The 18344-nt window shown below is 38.7% G+C and overlaps 3 protein-coding genes across 6 annotated transcripts; 2 read left to right on the top strand and 1 right to left on the bottom strand.

The window, feature by feature from the left end:
• Positions 1–4160: 4160 nt before the first annotated feature.
• Positions 4161–7093, top strand: LOC144715905 (putative pectinesterase/pectinesterase inhibitor 21). Its single transcript, XM_078590906.1, has 2 exons — positions 4161–5208; positions 6174–7093. The coding sequence occupies exons 1-2, from the start codon at positions 4161–4163 to the stop codon at positions 6878–6880; spliced, it is 1755 nt and encodes a 584-aa protein (XP_078447032.1). The 3' UTR covers positions 6881–7093.
• Positions 7094–10557: 3464 nt separating this feature from the next.
• LOC144715778 (large ribosomal subunit protein eL19y-like) lies at positions 10558–13892 on the bottom strand. Its single transcript, XM_078590759.1, has 5 exons — positions 13725–13892; positions 11906–12028; positions 10986–11299; positions 10776–10810; positions 10558–10694 (listed from the first exon to the last, which is right to left on the bottom strand). Exons 1-5 carry the CDS (start codon positions 13834–13836, stop codon positions 10667–10669), a joined length of 612 nt encoding a protein of 203 aa, XP_078446885.1. The 5' UTR covers positions 13837–13892; the 3' UTR covers positions 10558–10666.
• Positions 13893–14055: 163 nt separating this feature from the next.
• MDO1 (telomere-capping, CST complex subunit) lies at positions 14056–17496 on the top strand. 4 transcript variants are annotated; one of them, XM_078590761.1, is made up of 5 exons: positions 14056–14123; positions 15097–15234; positions 16216–16372; positions 16713–16844; positions 17214–17481. In XM_078590761.1, the coding sequence occupies exons 2-4, from the start codon at positions 15131–15133 to the stop codon at positions 16836–16838; spliced, it is 387 nt and encodes a 128-aa protein (XP_078446887.1). In that variant the 5' UTR covers positions 14056–14123; positions 15097–15130; the 3' UTR covers positions 16839–16844; positions 17214–17481. The 4 variants fall into 4 exon arrangements, with proteins under 4 accessions (XP_078446887.1, XP_078446889.1, XP_078446886.1 ...); XM_078590763.1 differs by having other exon boundaries at positions 16719–17496; XM_078590760.1 differs by having other exon boundaries at positions 16713–17490.
• The last annotated feature ends 848 nt before the right edge of the window (positions 17497–18344 follow it).

The following is an 18344-nucleotide window of genomic DNA, read 5'->3' on the forward strand; positions in this document are numbered from 1 at the left end:
TAAAAGAATATGACAAACCATTAACATCATCTCAGCCATGGGAAGTAAATAATTAGGAAATAGTGCAAAAGTTTTCTTACATATTTTGTAATAATCTAATTATATAAATATGATTCTAGTAGGTAGTGTTCATGAGTCATGGATGGAAACTAATACTTTCCTCCATATTTCATTCGAGTTAAAACACATTTATTTACTAACCACGATTGGCTAGTTACAAGTACAATCATGTAAAACAAAACTTCTTTACCAGCCAAGTAAGTTAGTGCATTGCGACAAAAATATATTGAGCTAACTAATTGTACAAAATAACTATGTAGCTGTCTACATACTATAAATACTTAATTAAAAAAATTGTCCCAATACTGATCATCTAATTGCAAATTTCGTGTGCAAAACAAGATAAGAAAATAATATATTTTACAACCATAAAGTTATAGTATATTTTTAAATATTATTTATTTTAAATTAGTAGTAAGGGGTTTTATTAATTCAGGTAATACCAAATGATAACATATTAAAATATGATTGAAGAAGGTTTTTTTTTATAGAGCGTAAACAGGATACATATTACAGTACGCCAAAGTTAAGAAGACTAAAAAATAAAGCACAACGGATATAGAGATTAGCCTGGGAAATTGTAGCTTATTTTAAGAGATTAATATATATAGTATAATAGAAAGAAGAGTCAGCTGGGAGATATTCTTAAGATAGTATGTGAAAACATGCCGACATATGTGAAACAAAATATTATAGAAATATCATGAAAGGATAAATATAATAAAAAGTTAAAAAATACTAAATCCGATACGATTTTAGAGACATTTGATAACATAATCAGACTAGAATGATACTGATAATATAATTCGTTCTACTGAGAAAACAAAGAAATTACCAGATAATATAATTCTGCTTTCGCAAATCTCATTTCATCCATCATACTTACCTCGACCGTCTTCAAGCTGTCCGGCAGGGAAGCAAACTCTGACGATGAGGATGGGAGCGGTGGACGTCGTGGAAGCGAACGCTGACAATGAGGATGGGAGAGGTGTCACAGAAATAGAGCCGGTGACGGTGCACAGGAGGGGGAGGGCCAGATAGCCAGATAGGTGCATGCGTTTAGGGTAGTGCGAATAGCTTCAAAATTATATTAAAAATTGTAAACGTGATTTTTTTTTGTCCGGGACAAGGGAGGGGACGGTTTTTTCCGAACTGGATGAAACTGGCAAAGTTGGGACACAAAATTTTTTTTTCTTCAATGGACGAATCCCTGGACAGGATGGTTTGGACGAAGTTGAAATAGCCGGACGTCGAACAGGACGATCTTCGTCCCATTTTGTCCATCGTCCACGTCCCAGACAATTAGTTAACATACTCTGAAATGAATCTGTTTAACACATAGTTTACCTTGAATTTAACCCTCATATTTATTTACATCTATTTTAATTACCAAGAGCAACATGTCTATTCATCTTCCAAGTGACAATATGTTTCTCCTATGTTCGATCCTGAATTATGATCTTCCGAGTGCTTAGCTATTACTGATATTAGATTTGAAACAGATGGTTTGACATGCTTATTTTATCTTTATGATTTTTCATCCTGCAATGGTGATTTCATGTTCTAGCATGTTCTCATTAATTCATCAAAAGCTTTCATTCCTTTGTGATGATGATTGAACAGATAGTATAGTAGGTCTATAATAGATAATCTGAAAATCTCTATAAATTAACAGAAGAATGTATATTAAGTATGAATGTAAAGTAATGAAAAAGTTCATATTATATTTTAAATAACTGAAATTTCTTCGAAGATTATTTCACACTCATTATATGAAAAAATTGGATTTTTAAAAAAATTACAGATTTAAAAAAAATTACAGATTTAAAATAAAATTTTTGATAACATAAATAAAATTACATGCTTATTTTAGACTACAAAACCCAAATTATATTAATAAAAACGTAATAAATGAATAAATAAAATACCATTATCTGTTAGAATGTCCCGTTTTCATAACTTTGCCATTACTGCCTAGAGAAATGGTAGTTGCCCTCACAAAATTATCAGGATTGAAACGCATGTAATTATGGCATTTTTAGAATTTGTTTATATGAGTGAATTTTAGAGCCAAAATTTTGAGGATTCAATACACGAATCTACTCTGCATACTGCTATACCAATATTTCATATTATTATTATTATTCATATTCATAAATTTGAATTATCTTTTTATTATGTTACATATCTTGTAATAAAAAAATTATGTTTCTATGGATTTCATACATGAATTTGGAAACTTCTACAAGAATGCATAGTATTCTTTAAGTATTTAATTGATTACAGTAGATGTGTCTTTGTTTCTGTTGTTGGCTCAAAATATTTTCGTTTTTTTGAAAATAGAATTAGAGAATATCAAGATTTATGACATTAGTACTTATAATGCCATTAATCCTTCGCGGGAATGAGGTGAACCAGGATCATCATTTCTACATATGTAGCTGGATGAATAACTTTGTGATTTCATGTGATAATGATTATATCATCCAGGACGTGAGGTTCTTTGAGCTTTAAGAGCCCTAAAAATTGTTGTTATTTGATCGACAAAATATCCAAACGAAATGCACACAAAAGTTTCTCACGTCCGTAATATAGACAATACTTTTACTCTTATTGTTTCAACAAAAAATTGTTATGCCGAGGTAGTGGGATAGCATGGGATTATATCCTTATCCAAGATATCCAAAATATGTGTTTCTGAGAGTGGCATTGTCACAAGCACCAAGCTAACATTCTGATGAAACATGAAGATGCTGAAGGGCATTGGATAGTTCATTATATTAAGCTCTAATTAATTTAATTTATTATAAATGATTTGTATCTATAATTTATTATTTTCCAAAAAAGACAGTTTACCTATACGGGAAAATATTTTCGGTCCGAAAAAGGGTTATGACTGTAAACTTCAGATGTAACCATTCATTTATTATAATACGTAACGCAGAATAATCTTTTCAGGTGCAGCAAAAAGGGATATCCTTTCACCTCTAATATGCCGTTATAGTTTAAAGTAAACGAAAAGAGCAAACTTGTTTAGGCACCCCCATAATAATGCTTAAAATTTAATCATCCTGCAGTAGATGTAACCCATTATCCGATGTCTCGAATAGATGCTCTCAAACAACTATGAATAGATAACCCTCACTGAGAAGTGTCTGTTCTTCCGCCTCAAACAAATGTCATAATGACAGAAACATGGATCAATATGAACGAAAGGAATTCCAGTATCTCCGCAGAGCTACAATTCTTTCTGTCTCCTAGCAAAGCCCGTTCTTCAATGGGATATCCAAATACCTGAGAAGCAATAGTTATAATCTATGATAACGTTGATGGGTATCGTTTATTCACAATACTACAACAATACTTTCGATGATTGAACGTAAAACTTCACGTCACTCTGTGTTTAGACATTCGTCGCGCCCATTCATTCTTTTGGCCGGTCTACTAAACATAATCTGGTCCGTTTTCTTCCAACATTCACCGGCGGGCAACGATACGTTCATGGCTTGATAACCCTCACTGAGAAGTGTCTCTTCTACCGCCTCAAACAAATGTCATAATGACAGAAATATGGACCAATATGAACGACACGAATTCCAGTATCTCCGCAGAGCTACATTTATTACTGTCCCCAAGCAAAGTCCGTTTTTCGATGGGATATCCAAATACTTGAGAAGCGATAGTTATATCTGTGATAACGCTGATGGGTATCGTTTATTCACAATACTACAACAATACTTTCGATGATTGAATGCAAAACTTTACGTCACGTTGTGCCCATTCATTCTTTTGGGCAGTCTACTAAACATAATCTGGTCCGTTTTCTTCCAACATGTGCAGTTCATCGACCATCGCCGGACCTAAAAATAGAGCACCCGAAAACCCAACAATCTCCCACAAATAGCACACGCTCCCCTGTTATCCTTCTTCCTCCTCTCTCCGAGAACCCAACTCCCTCTCTCTCTCCCTCTCTCTCTCTCTCTCTCTCTCTCTCTCTCTCTCTCGTTCATGGCTATTTAAAGTGGGGGAGAGAGGGAAAGGAGGAGTTCTCCCCTAGCGCAAAGAGAGAACGGGGAGGGCTCGTTCAGAGAGAGCGGTAGATGTCCTCAAGAGGGTACGGGCAAGTCATGGGGGAGCAGTACACGGACGCGTCAAAGGCGAAGAAGAGAGTGGCGGTGATCGCCGTCTCCGCGGTCGTGTTAGTGGCGATGGTGGTCGCCGTCGCCGTCTCCATCGGCCACCACGGCAACGCCCCAGCCCCGCCAGCGAACTCCGACGGGCAAATCTCTCAGACCGTGAAAGCCATCCAGTCCATCTGCCAGCCCACCGACTACAAGCAAACCTGCGTAGAAACGCTAACCCAAGCCGCGGGCTCGAACGTCACCGACCCGGCGGAGCTCGTCAAGCTGACCTTCTCCGTCGCCGTCGACCACCTCCGCGGCGTCTTCAACCAGTCCTCGCTGCTCAAATCCGCGGCTAAGGACCCGAGAACGAAGCACGCGCTGGACAACTGCGAGGAGCTTCTGGACTACGCCATTGACGATCTCCGAAGCTCGGTGGCTCAGCTCGGCTCCATCGACCTGGCAAACCTCAACCGCGCCGTGGAGGACATCAAGATCTGGCTCAGCGCGGCCATCACCTACGAGGAGACGTGCTTGGACGGGTTCGAGAACACGACGGGGGACGCCGGGGATGGCATGAGAAGAGCCATGAACGCGTCCATGGCGCTGACGCAGAACACGCTCGCTATCGTTAACGATGTGTCGTCCGTTCTCGCTTCTTTCAAGCTGCCCTTCTTCTCTAGAAAGCTTCTTCTCTCGGCGGAGGAGGAAGGGCTGCCGGGGTGGGTCGATGGCGGAATGAGAAGGTTATTGGAAGCCGCGGAGCCGGAGATAGTGGCGGATATCGTCGTGGCTAAGGACGGGACGGGGGATGTGAGTTCTGTCAACGACGCGCTCGCCCAGGTGAAGAAGAAGAGCGATAACGCTACGGTGATTTACGTGAAGGCCGGGGTGTACAAGGAAACTGTGCAGGTGGGGAGGAGCTTGACGAACGTGGTGTTGATCGGAGACGGAGCGAAGAGGACGAGGATTACCGGGAATCTCAACTTCGTTGATGGCACGCCCACCTTCAAGACCGCCACCTTCGGTGAGATTATCCATCCCTCCCATGATTCTGCGTTTCTTTTTTTCTTGGAAAAATGTTTCGTCATATGTTTCTTTGATTGTTAGAATTTTAGGTGTTGATTGTTCCAGGTTTTTCATGATACTTCGTCACTTGAGGATTTCTTCTTCGCGTTTCTTTTAAAAATATCATAGTTTTTTTAGTTAATACTCAATGTTTAAGTTAAACTTCGTTCACAGGATCGATAAGATTATCCATGACTTTGAATATTTTTTTCTAAATGTTTTATGATATTTTGCTTTGATAGTTAGAATTTTATGAGGTAGTCGTTCTAGTTTCTTATAATATTTCATTTCTTCCCGAGGAGTTGAATGTTTGAAGTATTATGTCATTCAGTTTTTTAAAAAATACTTGAGGAGTATAAACTGTCTAAAGTATCGTGCAAGACCATCTACGACTTCGCGTTTCTTTAAAAAAAAATTCATAGTTTTTTATTTAATAATCAACCTTTAAGTAGTTAATGATTTAGTTTCTCAAAATTAAATTATTGAAATAGCTGTACGTCTTACATATTACGGCTCAATTTGTTAACACCCAACTTAAACTACGCCTTCGGGTTTTCTTTTGAAAAATGCATAATATTTTTCACTAATTGTTAATATTGAAGGAGTTAAATCTCTAGTTTTCATAATACTTCAAAATATTTAAGGAGTTACAACGCCTTAAATATTCAATCAACTATTAGGCCACGCATCGATAGGTGGGTATTCAATTAATCTACTGATTAAAAAAATTACATTTCATAACGAGTTAAAACTCGCAAGATTTCAGAACAATGTGGTAACGAGTTTAAAGAATTACATCGTTAACTACCCCATATCAAACTGTAAACAACCAAACGAATGAAACCCATAACAAAATAGCTAATGGCTTGGCATAAACGATAAAAAAAGAAATTAACGATGGGTGGCTTACGTGAAACCATGCAGCGGTGGTGGGGGATGGATTCATGGCGAAGAACATAGGCTTCGAGAACTCGGCGGGGGCGGCGAAGCACCAGGCGGTGGCGCTGCGAGTGGGATCCGACCGTGCGATCTTCTACAACTGCAGCATGGACGGCTACCAAGACACGCTCTACGCCCACACGAAGCGGCAGTTCTACCGAGACTGCACCATCTCAGGCACTATCGACTTCGTCTTCGGCAACGCCGCTGTCGTCTTCCAAAACTGCGTTTTCAAAGTGAGAAAGCCGCTAGACAACCAGCAGAACATCGTCACAGCGCAGGGGAGAAAGGACAAGCGCGAGCCCACCGCTATCGTTCTCCATAACTGCACCATCACCGCCGATCCGGCCTACTTCCCGGCGAGGATGAAGCTGAAATCGTATCTGGGCCGTCCGTGGAAGGAGTACTCGAGAACGCTGATCTTCCAGTCGCAGATTGATGATCTGATTGATCCGCAGGGGTGGCTGCCATGGCTGGGGGACTTCGGCTTGAGCACTTGCTTTTATTCCGAGTTTGATAACAGAGGGGCCGGCTCGGGGATGACCCAGAGAGCGACTTGGAGAGGGGTGAAGAAGATGAACTACGGCCACGCGCTTAAGTTCACTGTGGAGAATTTCATCCAGGGGAATAGCTGGGTTAAGCCCTCTGGAGTGCCCTTTATTCCTGGCTTGCTCCCTGTCGCCTACGCTTAAGAATTCAGCGAGGGGGTGATGGTCTTCGACGGCCGTGCTATTGTTTTCAGGTAAATTTGATGTGTGATGCCCCCTTTGTTGTGATTGGATATGCTGTGGATAATAAGAAGTGTAACATGAACGAGCTTCCTTTCCCTTCTGTCCGGGTGTTCGTGATAGAATAATAGAGTTCCATGAGAAAAATACTGCCGGGATGTAACAAGGACTGATTGAACAAATGGGTTTTTTTTCAGAATTCGGATTAACTGGGCAAACGATTAGATATGACGTATCTGTACACTAATGTTAGGTCATTGAGAACCATAGGTTCTAAGCACAAAAACATAACAGTCTCTCTGTAATTGGGTTCTAATCATACGCTCATTTCTCCCATGCTGTCTGTTGTTAGCGTCCATTGAACGCCATGAGAGCTCTCAGTCGCAACGTGAGTTTTCTTTCATCAACTTTGAATCTATCATTAGAATTTCAGAAAGCTGAAATTATCTAAAGTTCATTAAAATCCACCTTTCTTTTGACCTCTGTCTGCTGCCTGATGGCATTTCAAGGGAATAAAAGGGTAAACGTGATAATAGTTAAATTGAAGGATCATAAGGTAAAGCAATGTGATTTCATCATTCTTATTTGAGATTATTATGATTTATTCATTATTCTGCAAATGTAATGCTTATAATGAAGTTCATAAATACAAATTCTAACTTAATGAACTATAATAAATTCTAACTTAATGAATTATGAGAAATTCTAACTTAATAAATTCTAATTTAGATGTGGATACATCTAAAGGATGTCAATTGAGCAGCTCAACACTCCTCACTTGAGGATCCAAGAATCACAAACTCAATCCGCGCCTAGGTAACTAGCTCATATGTCTTGTAGATATTGTTTCAATTCTGCAATCAGTCTTCCATCGCAGGAGTCCACTTTTGTTTAATCCTGATCAAGGCCATAGAACCAAACACATTATACAGACATCACTGGTCATGAATGATGTCTTCCAACTATCTCAATTCTAAGGACACCCAGGAAAGACATCAAAATATCCGGATATACAATCATTATTTAGCCTTACTCATGTGGTGAGTATGAAGAATCCTATAAGCATGTGTGGAGACAAAGAGTGGATGCTATTTTGTACGAGGAATTCATTAAATTGATCCCTATGAGTGTCAAAATAGTATTAGACCAAAATGTCAATCAGCTTGCTTGATATTAGGGTTGTGTGAGTGGTCTTTATACTTAAGCACAAAATACATATTGTGGATAGACTGTTGTAATTTGACAATGACCTATGATACTGTGGGATTAAATAATATCATTCAAGGCTTCTAATTGATGTAACAATATTCTTAATTTCCTTGAAAGGATAGAGTGAGTAAGGTTTTAGTCCATGCGGGGCGAGTATTGAAAGAGTGCATCTAAAATTGATCACTATGTTTTATGATTATTTCATTATATTTGAAAGAATTAAAAATATTTTAAAAATCGATTAGAAAAAATAATTCAAATTAATACTAAATTTATGAGTAAACGATTATCTAATCAACATAATATTTAATCAAAATATAGAAAATAAATTTAGGAATTTGAATGGAATTTTATAGTAGAAATTACTAATTAATTTGAATAGATACCTTATCTATTGCCTCTGTAGTTCTAGATGATGATTTGACGGGGTGGCACGAATGGAGCGGATGAGTTTAACCATTGATAATATGAATCTTATGCGTTCATTAAAAGCCTAATTCTTGTGATTATGAAGCATGTTATTGTTATTTTATGATATTATCATCTTATCGACCACTTGCAACAAATAACAATCCCAACTAAAGGTTTTGCAGGGCTCATGTGTGTGAATTGTTATTGTCAAGGGATAACACAAAATGGTATGATGTCTGTCATGACAGTCACATCAACAAAAAACCATAATCTTCAGATATTAGTCCTATGTTAATATCTTTTGTGTTTACTATATTACAATAGATCTCACATAGTTTTTGTGTTTACTCTATTATCGTGTTTCGTTATGTCTGAATGGGTGGTAGAGCATCTAGAATAGGAATAATATGTCTGGATTGGTTGGCAAGACTCTTATGGTGCCTCAAAACATCATCTATGGTTCATGCCAGAGTTTCCATAACTTCCATACCTGAAGTTAGGTTTTTTATTGAAAAAAAAAACAGAATTTCAATTGATATAGTTTTACTTTTTATGCAACTATCATTCTTTCAAATACGAGAGCTGTATTCTTGCAAGTACCGTGGAGTTGTGTTGCGTCCAGTCTTGATGGTCCAACCCATGGTGTTGATGGCATGATGCTGCCATCTAAGGAACCGAGGGCCCTCATGCAATGTGAGACTCCTCATGCCGCGCTTGTCGAAGCAACCCCAAGACTCGTCTTATCCTGATAAGTTGAGATTATGAACATGATGACAATAATGACATCAAGAAGCAAGAGTGATACCACGACAGACAATGTTAGTCTGCTCTCCTCAGAGAAAATCACACTGATTCAGACTAGGATGAAGCACATGCTTACAAGCTTTCACCACTCTTTGCTCTAGTACATCCATTGTTCTAGTACATCCTTTGTTCTTTCTACCACTCTTTCAATTTTAATTCTTCCCAACTCTTTAGTTCGCAGCCTAAAGTACTTTTCATATACACACCATACAGCCATGAAAGTTTATCAAATATGAATAAAAAATATATTTATTAATACTCTAAATAAAATAATACTGAATACAAGTAAATAATTTATGGTACCACTCTACATTCTGCAATCACGTAATCCTATATATATCCCTCATTTCATCCCTTCATCATTCTTATGCTCCACTCTTCACATCTTTCTCTTTTTCCCTCTCTACATCCACAATCATCTAACTTCACGTTTTCCATTACTATTCGGAGTCTCTACAAATATTCAGCTTTTATATTACTATTCATCTTCTATATAAACATTAACCCATTTTACTCACTAATTGCTCATATTCAAGTGATTCAAGGTTTATAATAATATGAAATATACTCATATACCACCAGTACAACTGACACCTAAATTTTTAGTTTTTCAAACTGCATAAATTGATCCACTACCAACCACATTGCCCCTGACCCAAAATGAAATCAATTTCTGGTTCGATCGTGAGTCTTTTGAGACCATCTCCAATCACATCGACCTTTTGATGCTATAATCATCTTAACTTAGTTTTATTGGAGACAACATTCACATCTAAGTTTTCGCGATGATACCCCATAATGGATATCAGAGCACAACTGTATTCATTGTCGATATCTGCTTACTGATATCAGCATCCAATATCAATATATCTGTTATCATTATCCATTATCAAAATTCTTCAGCGAATTCACCGATTATGATATTGAATGGTAAGGAGTTATTTTCAAGAGCTTTTCAAACACAAAACAATTATTTTAATTCAAATTTTCTATTTATATATGATAAATACGTCTATTTATATACGACGCTGCTCACTGTGTCACACTGACCATTCCGGACCATTCATGGTAACATTTGCCATCAATATTTATTATAGGAGCAGTTTAAATAAATATATGGTTTAGGAAACCAAGAACTGCATATTTCTAAGCATTCTGCCATGGTATGATTCTGATTGCGGAAACTTATGACATACCTTCTCTTCTTGCAGCAGTCGTCCGACAAAAAATATCATCTTTCCATAAAATTTTCATGCTTAACGTGCCAATAAGAAAAATTTCCTAGAGAGAATGTAAGGCCCCGAAAAGCTCTAGAGAGAGAAGGTCTTACTTCTTGAGTTTCTTCGCAGCTCCCCTGAGAAGAGAAAAGAAACCTCACCCCCAAATTCTAGAGTGATAAATTAAATAAATATTTACAGAAATTAAAAAAACTCACTCGGCTACTGGCGGTGGGAGCTTGTCTATGGGGCCCTGTCAACATTAATTCCAGCTCATTAAACATTATTGTGAATAATAATAAGCACAATACCAGGGTAAAAAAAACCATAAAAAAAGAAAATGAATGCATAAATATGCTAAGAGACAAAGAGTATGTATAAGAACAGAAAAAAATGGAAAAAATTAGGATGGCGGGTGTTTCTCTCACCTGGGCCAATCGCTCCTCTCGGCGGGCGATCTTTCTCTCTCTAACAGCTTTGCTCTTGGCCCTCTTGGCCTCGAACTGGTCGGAGAGGGTCTTCTCGCGGACCTTCTCGGCCTTGGACTTGTGAATGCTCTCCATCAGAACACGCTTGTTCTTGAAGACGTTGCCCTTCACCTTCATGTACATATCGTGGTACATGTGCTTGTCGATCTTCTTTGCTTCTCTGTACTTTCTCAGCAGCCGCCTCAGCACTCGCATCCTCCTCATCCACAGAATCTTCGTCGGCAGCCGGGCTTCTCTAGTTCCCTTTCGCTTACCTGAAATCTAAAAAAAGTGAATATATATGGAAATAATTCATATAATTAAATGTATATATGATGGTAAGTGGTAGTCAGCACAATCTTGATTGATCTGGAATCAACCGGGTCTTCGATCAATCACTAATTCAAACAATACAATAAGATGGCACTTTCCACTCTCTCTCACTCCATTTCACTCTCACTATCTATCGCGGTCAATCGATCATGATCAATCACAGAAATGAAAGTTCTCTTTAGGCAAGCTATCGAAATTAAAAAAACGGGAAAATAAAATCAGGCCGGCACATCGCAGAACCTAATTGGACCCATCAGCCCATTAGTAGAATGGGCTGGTCAAACTGAATCAGCTCATCTCATAAATGCGATTTGATCATCGAACATCCCTTTGATCAGGTTGGCCGAATCAATCTGAAATCAATTAGGCAAATTAATGGATTGTGTTGGCCATCTAAATCTTCAGTCAAGGCGGTTCAATTGACTAATCGTCAATGTGTTCATAAATGTGATCTAGATCCAGCTGATCCGGCTGATAGTGGTAAAAGATTAATTGGAAGTTGTCTGAAAAAACAGCAGATAATATGTGGGTTGAGTGAGAGTGGGGACCGTATCCAGAGTGGCGGCCCTTCCTCTTCGCCTCCATGGCCCGACGAGCCCGGGCCCGCGAGTGAATCTTTGTTGGCTTGCGGATGATAAACCCATCCTTCACCAGCTTCCTGACGTTCTGCCCTGAAATAACCCATCTCAGAGAATTAAAAACCTAAACAATTTTCTTCCACTAATGCAAGAAAAGCGGTGTCTTCACTAGTGCCAGTGCTTGAATAAGATAATTAGAGAACAAATGCAAAATTTTGTCCCCCGTCAAAATTAGCTATCAGATGTGTATTGATAACTTGGGGAATAATGATGCCTGTTCTGGAAAAGGGAATAATATTCTTCCTAAAATTTTATCAAAATATATTTTTTACCACCAGGATCAGTTTTCTAGGGAAGTGGCAGCCACAGACATAGAGTTACCGGTTCATGCAATACACGGATTTAGAATCAGCCTGTGAGCAGGAAAGAGTATCTACTGGTCATTTTGGGTATGGGAGAATAATGTGAAGTAATTGAATTTCCGGACCCTGTAAGCTTTTTATAAGATACAAGCAAAAGAAAAATATATAGAATTAGATTGATGATCGTGCAACCAACGTAGCAACTAAATATGATGGATAATCATGAAGATTGTCTATAAGGCAGGAGGAAAAAGGTTGATCGGCTTTTCAAAGATAATTTTTATATTTAATGGGAGTAACAGGGAAATTGATCACGTACTTCTCAATCTAAGATCCGTCTCCCGAAAAGTGAACGAATCAGGGGAAAGCGATAGAATCATTCTCAACAATGGGTGACGTAATTGTAAAATAATGTACATGAGCCACTAAGTAATCAAGGGGGAAACCAATTAAATGCCTCGGTGACGCCAATAAAATAGAATTCCTCATAGCTGGTCAAGATTGAATGGAAATTGAGAACTGCAGAACCTCAAAAGTAAACCGCACGGAAAAAAAATCGAGAGACTTCGGAGTCAAAGGTGAATTGACCATATTAATTCTTACAACTGTAGTTCACATCCAAATCATGATTTTGTATTCCCATTAGTTGATAGCCAGACACTCATCAAGCATTCTAAGAAAGAAGACAAGCGTAGAACAAGAGGATGGCATCATAATACAACCCGCTAATTCAAACATCATAATTTGACATTAAATTCTTAACAAACATGATCTGTTATATGCAACGCGGGTGAATTTCAAGGGCGCTCGAGGTCGAAACTCAAAGGAGTTGTTTATACAAACACGATCTGTAAGATGCGAAGCGCGAAAGCCGACAATCTCAATCATTACAAGCAAAAGCAAAGTTCGAGCGATAAATCTCGCGTTCGAATGATACAATATTTTAGGTTAAATAGCATAATAGGAAATAAAAGTGAATCGAGGTAGAAACTCACGGGAGTGGACACTGGAAAAATGATTTGTGAGATGTAACGTGCGATCTTAATCATTACAAACAAAAACAATTTCCTAGAGCTAAATCTCGCGCTTGCATCGAGGCAGAATCTTACGGTAATTAGTTTTAGAATAACGGTCTATCAGATGCAACGTGCTATCGTAATCATAAAGAAACAAAACAAATTCCTAGAGCTAAATTTTGCGTTTGCATCGTGGCAGAAACTCACGGGAGTTCGCCATTGAGATACCGATCTGTGACATGCAACGAGCGATCTCAATCATAAACATAAAACAAAATCCTAGAAATAAATCTCGCGTTCGCAGTGAGGCATAAACTCACGATAGCTGGCCAAGGAAAAATGATCATAATCATAAGAAAAAAACAAATTCCTAAAACTAAATCTCGCGACTGAATCGAGGTAGAAACTCACGGGAGTTGGCCATGGAAATCTCGTTGGCCTCATTGGGATCCAACCAGACCTTCCCCCTCCCGCACTTGAGCACGCTTGCGGCGAGCCGCTTCTGCAACTTCAACGACACCATCGCTCCTCCGCCACCGCCGCCGCTCCCGCCGCCTGCCTGCACAGACTAAGAAATTCTGTTGTAGAACGGACCGGGGGTATTTATACTTCCTCTCTCCTCCCTAGGGCTTTATTGGACTATTAACACTTTATTGGACCCATCACTGCAGCCCATTCCCTTTTAATGGGCCCAATAGTATTCAAATTACAGGCCCCGGTTGTCTTTCCCGCCAAAACGACATTTCTCGCCGTTGAGGTTATTCGTTGGCGCCAGCTCGAAGCTCGGGGAAGAGGACGGAGCGGCTGAGGGTCAGTCAGGCTTTTTAGTTGTTTTTCTATTTGATTTATTTACTTGATGACTATTATTTTCTTGTTCCTGATCTACCATGTCCTCGCAAAACGGCTGATTTCATCCCTGCAATTTTTTCGATATTATATTTCTCTCAGGTGCAGTCAGGTTCTGTAGTTCTTCTTTGTTAATTGATCACTATTATTTTCCTTTTGTTGATCTAAAATGTCCTTGCAAAACGGCTAATTTCATCCCCACTTTCTTTTCAATCTTAGGTCTCCGAGGTTCAGTCTAGTTCTATTGTTTTTTGTTTACTTGTTGAATATGATTTTCCTGTTTCTGATCTACAATGTCCTTTCGAAACGGCTAATTTCATCCGTGCAATTTATTCGATCTTATATTTCTCTCAGGTGCAGTATGGTTCTGTAGTTGATCTTTACTTGATTACTATTATTTTCCTGTTTTTGATCTACAATGTCATTGAGGAGTGGCTTATTTCGTCCCTAATTTCTTTTCAATCTTATCGGTATCTGAGGATCAGTGTGGTTCCATAATCCTTCCTCGATTTGATCGTTTTATTTAATTACACAAGTATTATCCTGTTGCTGATCTACAATCTCCTGCAAAAGTGCTAATTTCAGGCCTACTTTCTATTTGATCTTTTATTTCTCTATGATTCATTTTGGTCCTATATTTCTACGTCGATTTTCTCTCTGATTTGATTACTCGATTATTTTCCTCTTTCTGATCTACACCGTCCTTGTGAAGTGGCTGATTCCAGGTCTACTTTCTTTTTGATCTTTATGTCACTGATATTCAGTCTGGTTCTATAGTTCTTCGATTCAATTACTTTATTGGATTGCACTACATTATTTTCCTGTTTCAGGTCTTTAGTGTTCTCGCAAAATTGCTAATTTCATCCCCACTTTCTCTCTCTTTCTCTCCATCTTTCTTTTTCATACACTCAACCGTCGTCTCTTTCTGTTTTTGCAGGATCATATTGCTTGAGTAAAGCTTCTCTGTTTCTATGGCGTCCTCATGCCCAGTAAAGCCAGGAAGGCCGATCTCTCTTCAGAGTCTTAGATCCTCTGATCTATTTAAGAATGGGTCGTCAATTCGGGTTGTAGGCAGGTATGTTCTCTCATCTTTAAACTTTCAATTAAAATTCTTTCGCTAAAACTAATCCTCTGGCAGTCGTAGCCATATTCTTCACTGAGATTATGTCATCTGTATTACCTTATTCTCCATTTCAAAGTGATTTTTGTGGTCTTTCCGCTCTGTGCTCAGTTTTTTTAGCTCAACAAGTCTGTGCATTTATCTTCCTCATTCTGAAACTTTTCTATGTACCGCTCGTTCCAATATATTAGCTCCGCTTGAAATGAAAAGTCTCTATCTTTACTAACCCATCAATCTATTGGTATTCATCAGTCCAAGAGAACAGATGTGAATAAATAAATACTCCATTTTCAGCCCAATTGCATCGAGCATCTAACTACATACAATTGTAAATTAATCTCTCTCTCTGCGTCTTTCTTATGCACATTCTACTAGAGATACAGTTAATATGTATAGCCCAAATCAGTGAATGTTTCTATGTTCTACCTGGCTATTTGTATGCATCTCTCTTTTGATTCTATCTTTGCATTGATCTCTCCTTCTCTCTTTAACTATATCCCTCATCTCTCTCTCTAGCTATTGTCCTCTCTTGTGTTCTCTCCATTTATGAGTCCCTCTCTCTCTATCTATCACCTCTCTCTCATTCTCTCTACATCTACGAGTCCCTTCTTCTCTATCAGTCTGTTAATCCTTCTCTCTCTCCTCCACATATTTCTAGTAACCTATGAATATACTTGTATATATTTATTTTTAGCTGTCCATCTATATACCATTTAATCATTCTCACTATCTATCTCTCCCTCATCTCCTCTCTCATCCATTAATGAATATGGGGGGATGTGATGCCGCCTTTTGCCTGGTCCATGAGAAAATTCTGGGAACACTGACGAAAAGATAACAAGATGAGTATAAATGAAAAATGTGTTTCATGATCAACAGAAATTTTTCTTCATGAAAATAGAAGTCAAATTTATTTGGTTGATTCTCCGAATTCAGGCTGGTGTCATACAACATAGAGACTGCATTGGCAGTGGTGGGGGGCGAGGGGGATGCAACGCTCGTGGTCAACACCCGGTATCTCAGGGACATCTCGTTCCTTGTCGGCCGTCTCTACCAGTTCATCGGAGAGCTCGTCATCCCCCACAATTCTAATGTGAGCATGGTTTCGGCCAATTATCTTCTTCCATTCTCTCTGCCATTAGACATGGTCGTTCTGTTCTTTTTGTGTGAATTGTTTGTTCTGTTTGGTTTTCCGAACAGAACAAAAACAAATTCAATAGAACATCGCATAGACCCGAGTGCGGTTCTTTTGTTCGCTTTTGTTCTAGTTTTGTGCGAATGTGCGAATTTTGTTTGATTTTTAATAAAAAAAGAACAAAACAAAGAACAAGACCCTGTGCGGTTCTTTTGTGCGAATTTTTTTGTTTGTTTAAAACGAACAGAACAGAGCGACCATGTCTATCTGCCATAAAGCTTAGTGAGTTGCACTCCAGCTTCAGGCAAGCTTGCTGGCGCGCGTGGGGAGGAACGTCGATGGCATGGACCTCCACCTTTACCACCAGTCTTTGCTGCTCCTCCGCCAGTTTGAAGACGAGCTTGCCAGGTCCAGACCCTCTTGATATCTGGTAATCTCTCTCTCTCCATCTTTCTTTCTCTATCTAACTACATTTATAAATATATATGTAACTAACTGCATTTACAAGTTACAAAGATATCTGGTAATCTCTCTCTCTCCATCTTTCTTTCTCTATCTAACTACATATATATATATATATATCTTTACTTCTCTTTCTGCCTTTTTCTCTTTCTTTCTTCATCTTTCCCTACCTCTCTCTGTGTCTCTGTTTTTGTCCTCTCTTCCTCGCTCTTTCTTGATCTATCTTCCTCTACCACTCTCTCTCTCTCTATTCGTCTCTTTCTTTATCTATCTTCCTCTTCCTTTCTCCCTCTCCCTATGCCTCTTTCTCTATCTATATTGTTATGACTATATGCAGTTGCACGTCAGACGTCGGTGTAGGCGTTGTCACTTATAATGGACCAGGTCTAACCCAGCCCCATAGACCATTGTATATGACTATTCTACCCCAATAGTGAAAGTGGGTTTTATCATAGTATTATATCGATGGCACTTATCGTCGTCCTTATAACTCGACGGAGTTTCTTCTTGGCAGCATTGTTTCTTGCTTTCTGCTTCGCTTGTATCAGTCTACAAAGTATATTCAATGCACCCTTCATCCTTGCAGGTTATTATACCACTTAACTGACTAACCCCTGAATAGGAACGGCACGTCCGGGATGTGACGCCCCGGACGTGACAGGACAGATGACGATGCGTGATGAACGGTGACGTGACAAAATGTTTGTCACGTCACCGTCTCATCACACGTCCGAGGATTTTGAAAAATTCCATCATGTATTCGTCACATGTCACTTCTTCCTCGTTCCCTCACGTCACCGTGGACGGAAATAATAATATTTATTTTTACTATGTTATTATTTATAATATTTATTTTACTATGTTAGTCCGTCATGGTCGTCATCCGTGATGGACCTGTCATCACGTCACGCGTCCGAGGTATCCCGTCATCATCTCGTCACCGTCACGTACAGCCTGTCACGCGTCACCGTCACTGTCACGCCCTATGCATTCCGCCACCATCACTGTCACGTCATCCGTCATGTGTCTGTCACGGTGACGTGTGATGTGACGGATGACGTTTGACGATCCCTACCCCTGAAAGATCACCTGAACTATACTGAATGGTAGTGAGAAGAGAATATCCTCTTTACTTGGATGGTAGGCTTGATGTTACTTGAGGTTAGTGAGTCAATCATGTCAAGTGTGTGTGGGATATTATTTAGCAACATTTTTTCCTTTGAGAAGATATTAAGTGTATATATAGATTAATGGAGTAGAGGAAGATTATTTATGAAGTGAGTTTAAGAGAGACGAGAGAATTTTTTAAAGTTTTTTTAAGGGAATATAAGATAGAGAGAGGAAGAAAAAGAAGATATTAGAGATTAATAATATGGATTACGAGATTGGCTAAATAGATTTCTATTTAGTTTGGGGATAGCTATTAAATATATAAATCTGTATAAATCATACCAAAAAATAACTGTTA

This window comes from Wolffia australiana, chromosome 19 (assembly GCF_029677425.1).
Source record: "Wolffia australiana isolate 7733 chromosome 19, ASM2967742v1".
Taxonomy (NCBI): Eukaryota; Viridiplantae; Streptophyta; class Magnoliopsida; order Alismatales; family Araceae; genus Wolffia; species Wolffia australiana.

Bases quoted from the DNA above. Each gene is read 5' to 3' on its own strand.
- LOC144715905 (XM_078590906.1), top strand. From the start codon at position 4,161: ATGTCCTCAAGAGGGTACGGGCAAGTCATGGGGGAGCAGTACACGGAC. The intron at 5,209-6,173 runs GTGAGATTATCC...GAAACCATGCAG, and splicing joins CTTCAAGACCGCCACCTTCG to CGGTGGTGGGGGATGGATTC.
- LOC144715778 (XM_078590759.1), bottom strand. From the start codon at position 13,836: ATGGTGTCGTTGAAGTTGCAGAAGCGGCTCGCCGCAAGCGTGCTCAAG. The intron at 11,300-11,905 runs GTCCCCACTCTC...TTTAGATTTCAG, and splicing joins GGGCCGCCACTCTGGATACG to GTAAGCGAAAGGGAACTAGA. The intron at 10,811-10,985 runs GTGAGAGAAACA...TAATGTTGACAG, and splicing joins GAGAGGAGCGATTGGCCCAG to GGCCCCATAGACAAGCTCCC.
- MDO1 (XM_078590760.1), top strand. From the start codon at position 15,131: ATGGCGTCCTCATGCCCAGTAAAGCCAGGAAGGCCGATCTCTCTTCAG. The intron at 15,235-16,215 runs GTATGTTCTCTC...CTCCGAATTCAG, and splicing joins TCAATTCGGGTTGTAGGCAG to GCTGGTGTCATACAACATAG. The intron at 16,373-16,712 runs GTGAGCATGGTT...GTTGCACTCCAG, and splicing joins TCATCCCCCACAATTCTAAT to CTTCAGGCAAGCTTGCTGGC.